The sequence below is a fragment of the Cryptomeria japonica genome, chromosome 2 (assembly GCF_030272615.1).
Source record: "Cryptomeria japonica chromosome 2, Sugi_1.0, whole genome shotgun sequence".
In the NCBI taxonomy this organism is placed as follows: Eukaryota; Viridiplantae; Streptophyta; class Pinopsida; order Cupressales; family Cupressaceae; genus Cryptomeria; species Cryptomeria japonica.
Window position 1 is genome coordinate 340,053,502 of NC_081406.1, and position 13,457 is coordinate 340,066,958.

A 13,457-nucleotide genomic window follows, 5' to 3' on the forward strand; every position below is an offset into this window, starting at 1 on the left:
AGATTGGCATACGAGTAATGTCGGCGCGAAGCGACTTTAGCTTCTCTACTTCGAGGAATGATATAGTTGTACTATTAAACTGTATCAAAGGTGTACTCAATACTTTCCCTTTTGATGAATCTATTTTATAGGTTTATATGTGACAGCCTATTCCTCTCCTTTATTTGAGCATATGGATGGTGATTCTTGTGTATAGTGATGGTGTAATTTGGAGGATCCTTTGCCTTGTCTTCATGAAAGGTAGGTTTATTCACATGTGCTGCCAGTTAGTATGTGTTGGTGGGCATGTGGGTGGACCCTAGTCATGTATACCTCTGACTTACGGCGAGTATCCTTCTAGATAAATCGCTATGTGGGATGTGACCTGTGTGTGCTTTTTCCGTGAGGTACACTACCATGCGGGATACGCCCATTGCGTGTTTTCTCCGCTTAGGGTATTTCCATGCCACGTGATGACGTGATGCGGGGTGATGTTGACGTGCACACCGCCATGCCATGTGGGTAGTGTGACTATGTCGCACCACATGATGAGCTACTGCAATAGCTAGTCAGTTGTGTTGGTGTAAATAATTATTCATCATGGATATTATTACACTTACTTAAGTTTACTTAGGATAATGCATTACATAGTAGTTTGGATATGAGACACTTGGGTGTTTGTGCCTCATTGGGATAGTGTGTGTAGGAGAAATTCCACCTCTTATGGTGTTGATCTTGTTATTACACTATCATATCCACTTATTGTGGAGTGATAATTCCACCTTCGGTGGGTGATCCACCTCATGTGGAATATTATATTATTTCTCCTACCTACCCACACCTATTTCCTACCTACCCTTGTTTCTCATTGAGCCACTTGTCATATTTGTGTGCTCATACATCCATATGGCCTTGCCTATATAAGCAGGCCTCTATTCATTGTATTGGTTAATCCGGTTGATCATTTTTATATTGATGAGAATACAGTTTGTTCTTGTCATTCTATTGTCTCTTTTATGCTTTTCATTGTGCCCTTGATCTTGGCAAAATCCAACATGGTATCAGAGCTATTGGGGCTTCGTTGATCAGTTTTTGGAGACATCGTGGAAGGCTTCTATTTTTGGATTTGGGGATCTTCATTTTTTGGAGGCATCTTACAGCGATTTGGATATCACCGTTGAATCCGGGAGGCCATTTCCATAAATTTTGACTATAAAGTCGACCTATTTTGACCCCCCCCGTGCAGCGTGTCCCTGCAGGTGCGCAGAAACCGTACCTGTGCCGCAGACGCCGTGCTCCGTGCCTGCCAGCGCCCGTACATGCCGTCGACCGTGCCGTGCGCCGTCTGTCTCCTCCTCCCGGTAGTGCCCTCCGCCCGTTCTGCGACGCCGGCCGACTGTACCAGACACCTCCTCCCGCCGCCTCCCGCGAGCGGCTCCCGCAGCACGCAGCACCGCCCGAGATCGGTCTCCGCCTCCCACAGCGCCGGCAGCCTCCGCTTCTCCGCCCACTCCTCCGCTTCGGCTCCTCCCTCAGACATCCTCCGCCACGTGGACATCTGACCGACCAGTCAACGAAGACCGATGACCGCGTCCGCCACGTGGCAGGAGGCCACTGGCCCGCGGGTTAAACATACCACATCAGCAATTTCCGTACGCCACGTCATCAGTATGGACAGCCGAATCAGCCTGCACAGTCAGCATTTCCGTACAGTACGGAACATATACAGTCAGCAGTCTACGTAATCCGTCCGTACTGTACGGACGCCCAGTCAGCCAGGCAGCGAAGCTTTGGCGACGGTCATACGGCCGTCAAATTTAACCCCGTGTTTTGCTGACGTCAGCGCCACATCAGCATTTTTTGAAAATTTTTAAACCCCTCTCCATTGGGCTTTTCAGTTTTGCAGTCCAACTTTGGAAGGCCATATCTTGCTCATTTTTGCTCCTTTTTTGGTGCAATTTTTTTTGAAATGGGCTAAAATTTCGTGATCTTCGCAGTGGTGTGGTTACTTTCTGATTTTGATGCACAGGTTTTTTGGAATTTGCGGATTCTCTCAGCTGTACCTGTCCAATCCTCAATTCTGCAACTTCAAAGGCCTCGTTTGAGCTCATACGACCTCCTTTTCAGGTGCCGTTTTTTTTGAAAGTGCTTATTTTTTCGTCTACTTTCAGAATCTATGATCAGATTTCAGAGATTTTGAGTGAAAATTGTACTTTCAGATATTGGTCTTATTTGGCCTATTAGGTACTTGTATATTGCTTGGATCTTAGTTAGATCTCTTGCATTTTCAGTTGAGTCTCTTTTGGCCTTCTTGAGGCAGTTGTAAAATTGTAAATCAGAAGTCCACTTTGCCATTTTTTTGCAAGTGGCCCATTGTATACGCACTACTTATAAAGTGCCAAAATCATCACATTTGGGGGGGTTCTTTGATTGAGTGAATTTGGGGGGGTGTCTTGTGTGATTGTGCCTCTTTTGTGCTCTTTCCATTCTTGTTGCAATGAGTCCTAATAAGTTTCCACCATTAACTCCACATAATTATGCATCATGGAAAATTAAAGTATGGAGTAAACTCATGGAAAAGGGTCTCACACACTACATAGATGGAACAATAACAGCACCACCTGATCCTAAGGCTGATCCAAATGCTCAATTAGAATGGCTCACTAAGAATTGCATGGCTCTTGGAACCTTACGCAAGTATGTATCAGATGACCTCATTTTCCACATTGAGAAGTGTAAAACAATTAAAGAGGCTTGGGATATGTTTCAGAAATTGTATGGACAAGTTGATGAAATCAGAGGCTACCAGATTGATAATGAGCTCACCAACTTAGATCCCAAGAATTTTGATACAATCCAAGATTATGTAACCAAAGCAAATGAGCTAAGAGCAAAGCTAAAGGATTGTGGAATAGACAAAAAGGATGCTCAATTGATATTCAACTTGTTGGACAAGCTTGCACCAGAGTATGCAGCATTTGTATCAAGCTTCCAAACTCATCGTTTGACAGTGGGGAGTTCTTATGTTATGCCTTCTTTTGAAGCTTTCACAGAAATGTTGATATTAGAACAATCCAAGTTGTTGAACATGGGGCTTCTCAAGTCTTCAAAGTCCAAGGCTTTGGTGGCAAATCAAGGAAATCAAGGAAGTCAAGGCAAAAATTCCAACAAGAAGAAGAAGCAATCTAAGTCTCAACCACAACAAGAAAAGGGACAATCATCCTCTCCATCACAAGGCAATCAACAATCCTCTTCCAAGAAGGGGACAACACCTAAGAAGGATAAACCAACTTGTGCATATTGCAAAAAGTATGGTCATGATGAGCATCGATGCCACGCAAAGCAAGTTGATGAGTTAACCAATCTTCTCAAGAAAAACAACATCAACTTGCCATCCGCCTACACAAAGAAGGATTCATCTTCTTCCTCCTCACAGTCAAAAGGAAAAGGGCAAGCATTTGTGGCTAAAACAGGTTCTTCACAGCAATGGATACTTGACTCGGGTGCCTCCTATCACATGGGTTCTACAAAGGAACAGTTTTCTTCATTAGAGCCATCTAAGGTACCTCACATTTACATAGGTGATGATACACAAGTAGAGGTTGAAGGGAAAGGTTCAGTTGACATGGATGATGGAACATTTGAGAATGTTCTCTATGTTCCTAACTTGTCGACCAACCTTCTCTCCATCTACCAAATCACTCACTATGGGAATGGGAAAAAGGTTGAGTTTACACCAGATTCAGTTGTGGTAAAAGAACTTGATGATGATGCCTTGGTAGCAGTGGGACAAGTCAATGACAACTCAAGGCTTTACTCATTTTCCCACTTTGTGCCACGTTCACCTTCTAGGGCCTTGCTTACTCATTCAAATTCAGAAAGTAAGCTATGGCATGAGCGGTTTGGTCACCTCAACTACCGCTATCTACAGCAGCTCAGCACTAAAGACATGGTCACAGGTCTTCCTCGAATCAGCTTTTCAGAGGGTGTATGTTCAGGTTGTTCCATGGGCAAGCATCCCGAAGAGAAATTTGATAAAGAGAAAACTTGGAGAGCTTTGGAAGTTCTTCAACTTGTTCACAGTGATGTAGCAGGTCCATTTCCAGCACCTTCATTTAGTAAGGCCCGCTATGTTCTTACCTTCATTGATGACTACTCCCGCTTCACTTGGGTCTACTTTCTCATTCATAAGAGTGAAGTATTTGACAGATTTCAGGACTTCAAGGCTCGTGTGGAAAAGCAATCAGGGAAAGTGATCAAGATTCTTCGTACAGATAATGGCAGGGAATATGTGAACAAGAGACTTGAGGACTTTTGTACATTTGAGGGGATTGATCTTCAGCATTCTGTTGCATACACTCCACAGCAGAATGGGGTTGCAGAACGCAAGAATCGAACTCTCAAAGAAATGGCTAGCTGTATGATCCATGCACGTTCTCTTGATCCCGCCTTTTGGGCAGAGGCTATCAGTTGTGCCACACACATCCAGAATCGGGTTCCTCACAAAGCTTTACAAGGTATTACTCCTTTTGAAGCTTGGGTTGGTCGGAAACCGATTGTGAGACATTTCAGAGTCTTTGGGTGTCCAGCATGGGCTCGCATACCTCCATAGAAACGCAAGGCATTGGAACCACAGAGTCGGCCTTGCATATTTGTTGGATATCCTGAGGGTGTTAAGGCATACAGATTGATGGATCCAGAGACACATGAGGTATTCATTGAGAGGAGTGTTCACTTTGAGGAAAGCTCTCCTAGCTTAGCCTCTCTACCTCCTCCACCTTCCTCCATTGAGGATGGTGATGTTAGTGATTCAGATGATGAGACTCCCTCAACTCCGACTCGCAGGGTTACACCTCCGCAGGGTCCATTTGTAGTTGAGGTGCCTCATTCTCCACCTCCACCTAGACCTCGTTGGGCTCGACAGACACTTGAGTCCGCGGGTTCTCTTGTCGGGGATCCTTTGGATACACGGAGAACATGATCACAACATCAGGATCATCCACATGCATTTATTGCTACCGCTTCCGATCCACAGACATTCAGGGAAGCATCAGGGGTTCCTGAGTGGGACCAAGCTATGGAGGAAGAGTATAGTTCCTTGATGAGGAACAACACATGGGATCTAGTACATCTCCCTAAGGGGAGAAAGATGGTTCGATGTAAGTGGATCTATCGAACTAAGTTTGCAGCGGATGGTAGTGTGGATAAGTATAAGGCACGGCTTGTTGCCAAAGGTTTCTCGCAGGTTGCAGGTGTTGACTATACTGAGACCTTTGCACCCGTAGCTAAGATGAACTCCATTCGTTTGACACTTGCTATAGCTGCAGCTCATGGTTGGGCTGTACATCAGATGGATGTGAAGAGTGCCTTTCTTCATGGTGATCTAGATGAGGAGATTTATATGGAGCAGCCACAGGGTTTCATCCAGGATACTTCTTTGGTTTGCAGATTGAGGAAATCTATCTATGGCCTTAAGCAGGCCCCCAGGGCTTGGTATGCCAAGATGGATTCCTTTCTACTCTCTGCAGGTTTCACCAGGTGTCATTCCGATCCGAATGTCTACATTTTGCGACAGGATGACTCTCACTTGATACTAGTACTCTATGTTGATGACTTGATCATTACAGGGAGTACTGCATCCATCATTAGCAGGGTCAAATCTGCTTTGCATGACAGATTTTCTATGACTGACTTGGGTCTTTTGCACTACTTTCTCGGGATTGAGATTTCACAGTCATCTTCCGGGATTACTCTATCGCAGCCCAAGTATGCTCTTGATCTACTTACACGCTTTCATATGGCTGATTGTAAGCCTGCCCCGACTCCCTTTCTTTCAGGAGTCAAGCTTGAGGCTCAGTGTTCTTCTCCACTAGTTGATGCCACTTTGTATCGTCAGCTTGTGGGTAGTCTCATCTACTTGACTCATACACGCCCTGATATTTCATTTGCAGTTGGCATGGTTTCCCGCTTCATGCAGGAACCACATGAGCTTCATTGGAAAGCCGCCAAACGCATTCTACATTACATCCAGGGTACACATCACTATGGGATTCACTATGCAGCAGGCACAGGACTTCGCTTGGTTGGTTACACAGACTCCGATTGGGCTGGCGATCTAGTTGATCGTAAGTCTACTTCTGGTTACAGTTTTCACCTTGGTTCGGGCCCCATTTGTTGGCAGAGCAAGAAGCAACATGCTATTGCTCTCTCTTCGACTGAGGCTGAGTATCGAGGCGCTGTTAACGCAGCGACTGAGACCATTTGGCTCCAGCAGATTTTCACAGAGTTTGGATTCACTACTCCACGGCCGACAGTCCTATATTGCGACAATCAGAGTGCCATTGCCATCTCGAAGAACCCGGTCCAGCACCAGCGGACCAAACACATCGAGATTCATATGCACTATATCCGAGAGCTCATCCAGGAGCAGGTCATTGATTTGCAGTATTGTTCTACAGCAGAGCAGGTTGCTGACATATTCACCAAACCTTTCACCGAGAGTAAGTTCCAGCAGTTGCGAGCTCTCTTGGGGGTGCGGGATGTGTCATTAGGGAGGGTCAGCTGACTTCTCCTTCCTCTCTTCTGGGGGGGACTTTTTCCTCTTTGAGGTTTTGTCCTTCTTCCTTGAGATTCTTTTTCATCTCTCTTTTGGGGGGGAGTTTTTTTCCCACTGGGTTTTCTCCCTTTCTCCGTTTGTGAGAGATTGCATTGCATTGTTTTGCTTGCATTTGCATGTTGTACATGGGTACCTATCATGGCCTCGTAGCCGGGACCCATCTTGCTTAGTTGCATTGTAGACTTAAGTGCATTCCCCTAAGTTGCACTTAAGGGGGGGTGTTGGTGTAAATAATTATTCATCATGGATATTATTACACTTACTTAAGTTTACTTAGGATAATGCTTTACATAGTAGTTTGGATATGAGACACTTGGGTGTTTGTGCCTCATTGGGATAGTGTGTGTAGGAGAAATTCCACCTCTTATGGTGTTGATCTTGTTATTACACTATCATATCCACTTATTGTGGAGTGATAATTCCACCTTCGGTGGGTGATCCACCTCATGTGGAATATTATATTATTTCTCCTACCTACCCACACCTATTTCCTACCTACCCTTGTTTCTCATTGAGCCACTTGTCATATTTGTGTGCTCATACATCCATATGGCCTTGCCTATATAAGCAGGCCTCTATTCATTGTATTGGTTAATCCGGTTGATCATTTTTATATTGATGAGAATACAGTTTGTTCTTGTCATTCTATTGTCTCTTTTATGCTTTTCATTGTGCCCTTGATCTTGGCAAAATCCAACAAGTTGTTCCTTCCTTCCTCGTTGGTGGCTAGATGCTAGTCACATAGTGATGTTATGTGCAGTTGTGATATTCTTACTATTTCTTTGGGGACCAGCAATTTATTTTACTTTGATTTTGAAGGTTTAGCCACGATCTTGTGATCTTTTGCACTTTTGATTGGGTGTTGCAATTCCGGATTATTTTCTTGCCTTACTATTGGAATTGATGATTTATTATCTTTATTCATCTGTACTTTAGTGGCTAAACTGGTTTATCCTTATTGTTTTCGTATGCTGGTCTTGTGTTGAAATGTGAAATTCCTCTCCAAAGACGTATGATACAGATTTGGTAGAGTGTGTACGAGGAAGTGGATGTAGGGAACCTTGAGGATGGGGGTAGGTGAGGTTGTGTTGCAGCTAGGACCCACTACCTACCTATGTGTGGTGACTACCTCTTGGAGGCTAACCACCTTACTCAACAAGGGATGTTCACGAGGGTCTTGTATGGAAGGTAGCACCGCTATGGTGTGCCTAGCACCATCAAGCCTTGAGTGAGATATTGGATATCTATGATCATATTGCTGTTCTGAGATCAGGCATAGAGATGCTGATCATGCATGTTATCTTTGACCGAGCATTAGACATGCTCAAATGTGGCCTTTTGACTTATGTATTCCAGTTATGTGGATGGTTATTAATTATATCATGGAGTAAATTGTGTTAACTTGTCACTATGTTATGGGACATAGTCTTTGGAAAGGTTTTCTTATGCCTGACAAGTGTAATCAATTGAGTTATTTTATTGCTCTTATTTATTGGAAGTTAATTTGGTTGTAGGAATTGATATTGGAAGCTAGTCCTATGCGATAAAGTTTTATGAAAAAGATGTATTGGTAAAAGAATTGATCGTGATGGCATGTTTTCTTGTCATTTTTGGTAGATGATTATGGTAATTGTTGTTTACCTCCTTGTAATGCTTTAATTTGGTGTAATGAAAGGGAGAAGATTCTTGCTTCTTTGCTATGATTGTGGACAATTTCTAGAGTGTTATAAGAAATGTATGGATTTAGATGTATCTTGCCAATGGGTAATGGCATTTGTAAAGGATTTTGCAATAATATTTCATTTATTTATGGAAAGATTTCTATGGGCAATTTGATCTTTGTTGAATGAGTTTCAGGGCTGATGCGTACGACATGTTCTCCATCTAGCCTTACGACTTCCAGGAGTAGGTCGGAAACTAGGGGGGAGAATGTAGTACCCTTGCCCTAATCAATTTCTAATCTCGGTTTAATCTTGGTCAGTTTATCTTAATATAATGTTATAGTCAGATGTTTGAGTTAATGCATAGTTGTTGATGTGGTTTTCACACTAGTTGTATGCAAGTTGTTTAGTGTTCCTATTTCATGGTATTAATATCGGGCTAATGCTTTCATTAAGTTTATATATGTATGCATGTATGACTCTTGGTTGCAGGAGATTTCAGGTACAATGCCGCATGAGTGCGAGGTTCGTCTTCACCTGGGTTTGCAGGTTTGAGTCTACCTCTTTAATCCTTAGAGTTGGATTAGGTGGTCGTAAGACCCTAGTTGACCATAGTCGTGCTCAAGTGAGCATCGTCAGTCGTCGTCGGTGTTCCCTTCTTGTTTGGGTTTTTGAGTCGTCTGTCTGGTTGACTTTCTTGGTTTGCGTGTTTGGTGTGAATGGTTAAATTGATTAATTAGTCCTTAGTATTGAATTTGATTAAATATGTGTTTGTGCATTAAAGATTAATGGACTAAATTAATCGGGATTTCTTTATGTGAATTATCGTTGATTTGAATTGCTCGATTTAAATTGGGAGCAAGTTCAATTAAATAGTTAATTTTAATATTAAATTTGTTATGTTTATGTTGTTGAAAAAGAAAGATTTAAATTTAATTGCAATAGAATTAATTTAATCTTTTGGCATTTTTGAAATAGAAAGGTTAAATTTCAGTTGAGTGAGAAAATCAATTTTAAATGGGAAAAGCAATTTAATTTGTTGATATAGTTGGAAAATAGTCATTTTGTGAATTATTTTAAATAAAAAATTTAATTCCAAAAAAAAAATGAAATTTTGGTCAACTCTTCCTTATAACCTAGACTTTTGGAAAATTTTGGGGGATGGATATTTTTGGAGAAATGTTTTGTTGAAAAAATATTTTTGGGATGAAATTTTGGGGTTTTGGAAGGAGAAGGATTTCTTGAGCTGCAGGTTGGGGCTCTTCATCAGATCCCTTCCAGGAATGCTTACTAAGGTAGGAATTCTGGTTATCAGTTAGTTATTGTTTAAATTTTTAAAAAATGGGCATTGGATGTTCTTCATGCTATTTGGTTTTAATTTCTCCATTGATTGCCTCAAGGTTATGAATCATTGTGGAATTAGTTGGTATTGGTTTATTGGTTGCATCCTTGCATGGAAAATGAGCTTTCTTATGCCCAAAAGAATTATCCTTTCAATTTTGAAAACCTCTCATATTCTGGAAATTTCTATGTTGTTTTTCAATAAAATAAAAATTAAGTCCCATATGAATACCTTCAGTTTCATGCTTTAAATCAGAGAGACATGTCTGTGGTTAGATATATGCAAGTTAATAAATCTTTTTAGCAAATATGTTGTTGGTTTAAGAGAATTTGGGTTTTCTTTGAAATTGTAAATGGAGAATTAAATAAAAATTTAATTATTTTAGTCTCTGCTGAGACTAGCTGGAAACTGTGTTTTTTTTTAGCAGTGACTGTTTTTTTGTTTTTTTTTAAATTTAATATTAAAAAAAAAAAAATTGTTTATAATTTTGGGGAGCTACGTATCCCATTGGGATAGCAGCGCACCCCAAGGGGTGTTGCGTGCTTCCCTTTGGGAACAACAACGCTCCCTTTGGGGAATGCTGTGTGCTCCCTTGGGAAGCAGCGCTTCCCCTTTGGGGGCTGTGTGAGCTCTCCCATGGGGACCACGTGGGGTCCACGTGGAAACCCCCACCCCCTCTTTTTTTAATTTGTATTTTTTTTAATTATTTTTTTTTAGTTAAAAAAAATAAAAAATTATTAAATAAATTTATTAGTTTTAAATTTTATTTTTTTATAAAGTGTTTAATTAATTATTAATTAATATTAATATATATTTATCAATGGGAATACATGTATATATGTTGATTAATACTTAATTGGATTATTATGCAAGATTTAATATTAATTGTGTATATTTTGGGAAGATGAAATATTGTTTATATTGGAAAAATTTTCAAGATAAAACATACTTTATTCAAGAATATATATTGTTTGAAGATTTTAATGTTATAGGCCATCTGGAAATGTTAGAAATGAATATTTAACCCTTGGACATTATGAATTTAAACGATGTGCTTTTGGAAATTTAATTAAGTATCATTTGGGAAAATTGTTTAGTTACTGATATTCTCATTTAGTAAAATGAATGGTTAATTTATATTTTTCCTCTATTTGAGAAATAGACAATGGTACTATGGAAAATTGTGATATTGTATTCACCTTGCAATGAAGTTTTCCTGCAACTGTATTTTTGGAATCATAGATCATGTAGAAAACTTGATCGACTTTTAATGTTTAGATCCATTTGGAAAAGATTGTATCTACTGAATATTACCTATGCGAGTTTAATTTATGTATTCGCTTTTGATTATGTAATGGCAAGTCATCCTTTGTTTGATAGGTCCCTGTCGTATGGATTGATTTGGGGTACCTGTTTCAGTCCTCGGTTCCAAGTTGACTGTTGTTTTGTGGTGGTGTCGTATTTGGTCATATCCTCTATGTGGGTGTCGAATGATGATTCGTGGTTGACCTTAGTCAGTCAGGTCTCTAGTTAGAGTATCGTCTGTCAGTGAACCTCGTATGAAGTCATGTTTGACCAAATGGAGGATTTCTCCATTTTGAACTTCGTTCGTTTGACCATGTCTATTCCTTGGTTTTTGAGTTCGTCCGAGTTTAGTGTAGTGTCATATGGGAAAGTGGCTTTCGATTGGGGGCCGCGCCCAAAGTGGTTGTTAGGTAACCCATCGAAAGTGAGTCTAATAAGTGATAATCTAACAGTAGATTAGAATGTAATCTCTAAGTAAGATAATTGTGCCTCACACATGGGACGAGTGCTAACATAGACCCGACATGCTGTGAGAAGGCCTGAAATGGCAAACCATCATCCTTGTCTTCACGAGAGGATGTGTGGGTCCACATGAGGCTTTGATGGGCTGGAGGCTCGGATTAGGTTGCCAGGGTAACCCAGTGTATGGGTTTGGGACCTATGAAGACCTGCCATGGTAACCATACCAGGTTGTGTGATGACACTTGTCCTTACGTTCGCTAGTGTGTTGTCGTTTGGTCCTGTTAGGAGCACTTTTGTGGGTCGCCCTATTGTCTATGCCCTTTTGAGTACTTGGTTTCATGTTAGAGCTTGGGTGGTGATGACTCAGTTTTGTGGATGCTCCATTGGACCTTTGTATTAGCTTTGATTATGTTCAGCTGGATCCTTTCCTTTTCAAGGATCGTTTATGTATTAATTGACCGATGTGGTCGTTTGTATATTGATTATGTTTTGCCTTGATGGTCGGATTGTAAATGGTGTAACCACTTGTATTCCTAACTTTATTAATTATCAGAGGGGTCTTGCAGTTGAGCAGACCCGGAGATGTAGCCCTTTAGGGGTGAACTCCAAGATCATTATGGTGTTATGTGATGTTATTCTCTTATGTTTCCCTTATTCAACTTTATCATGTATGAATAGCTTATGTTAGAATGTATAAGTGGATAAGATGGAATTAACTTTAAATGCTTATATGCAGTCCTTTCTTGAATGCCATTTTGATCAAATGCATAAGTGGTTTAGATGAGATTTATCGTAGATGCATGTATGCAATTGTCTTTTAAAAATGCAATAAATTGGAATATGAAAGAATGTAACTTAGATTAATGGAATCTATTCAATTATTGTTAAGGAAATTAAATGTGCATGAAAAGATCTCATATGTTTATGATTAAATTCTAGTGTGTTAGAATATTAGATGTATGGTTTGTATTTTAATGAAAAGCTTGAATGAAGATTATGAATAGATCTTAATGGATGAATCTTTTCTTGTGATTTATATTTCCACCTTCTGAAAGAAATTATCCTGATTAAGAACTATCTCATTATTAAGATAATCAGCTTATTGGATTAATTGTGTGAGTTAAGTGAATTGTGAAATTTAAGTAATCTCGTTGGGAAACTCTTTAGGTGTTAGTTGATGTCTTCCTCTATGTAATCTGAATCTTTGATAACTTGTTGTATCTTAATGTGGTGTAACTTTTAAAAAAAAAAATTATTGCACTCTATTTTTGTGTTTTGGCTTATCCCTTCGGGGTTTCCTGGCGGGGCATTACATAGCAACCTGACATATCTTTTTTTGCTTTAGCATGGCTTTCCACATTTCCACCTCTTTGTCTGTTGGCCAACTGAATGCCTTTACCTCTTCCAACTTTGCAACTGACTATGTACATCTGGCATCTGTAACTGCCTTGGCCTCAACAATAAAATTTGTATGGTCGACCTCAACCTTGAAGAGTGAATCAAGCATATCGTTAAAGAAATAGACATCAACCTAATCATATATATGCTTGATTATTTCTTCTCCCTCCATAATCAAATCAAATTCGCTAGTCCAATCAAAAATTGATTTCAATTCTCCATTACTACCATAAATTGAAGACACCAATTTACTATAACCTTCCCCAAATGTCTGCAATTTTTCATTTATAAGCACATCCTTCCCTGTGAAAAATGCATAAGCTACATTCATTAACCCCACCATGTCTTTAGTGTCATTTTGGTAGGGAACTCGTTACTATACAACATTGCAGTATCCATCTTATCCATTAATCTGCTTCTTCTTGACCAAACATTGAACAAAGTCCAAGAAAATCGATAGCCTCAGAGGATTTTTTACTTGCCTCTTTCAAAGAAATGTGCAAATCGTGAACTGCCATCAAGTTTCCTTTTAATATATTAATCACGTGTTTCAGAATTTCTGACACAACAGAGATAGCCTTGACATTTTGTTCCTTTTCAAGATTTTCAATTTTCTTTGTGTATTCCTCCATTTTTGTTGTCACATCAGCTAGTATTTCTTGTACTTCTTTTGTAATCTATATTGGAGGGGGCT

At 40.1% G+C, this 13,457-nt stretch overlaps 1 protein-coding gene across 1 annotated transcript in view; it reads left to right on the plus strand.

Annotated features, from left to right (window-relative positions):
* The first annotated feature begins 1,562 nt into the window (after positions 1-1,562).
* The window catches only part of LOC131065221 (replication protein A 70 kDa DNA-binding subunit A-like), a 60,536-nt gene continuing 48,641 nt past the window's right edge, over positions 1,563-13,457 (plus strand). Inside the window, exon 1 of the mRNA XM_059214669.1 lies at positions 1,563-1,720. Within this exon, the coding sequence (XP_059070652.1) occupies positions 1,563-1,720 (158 nt within the window). The remainder of the gene's footprint in view (positions 1,721-13,457) is intronic.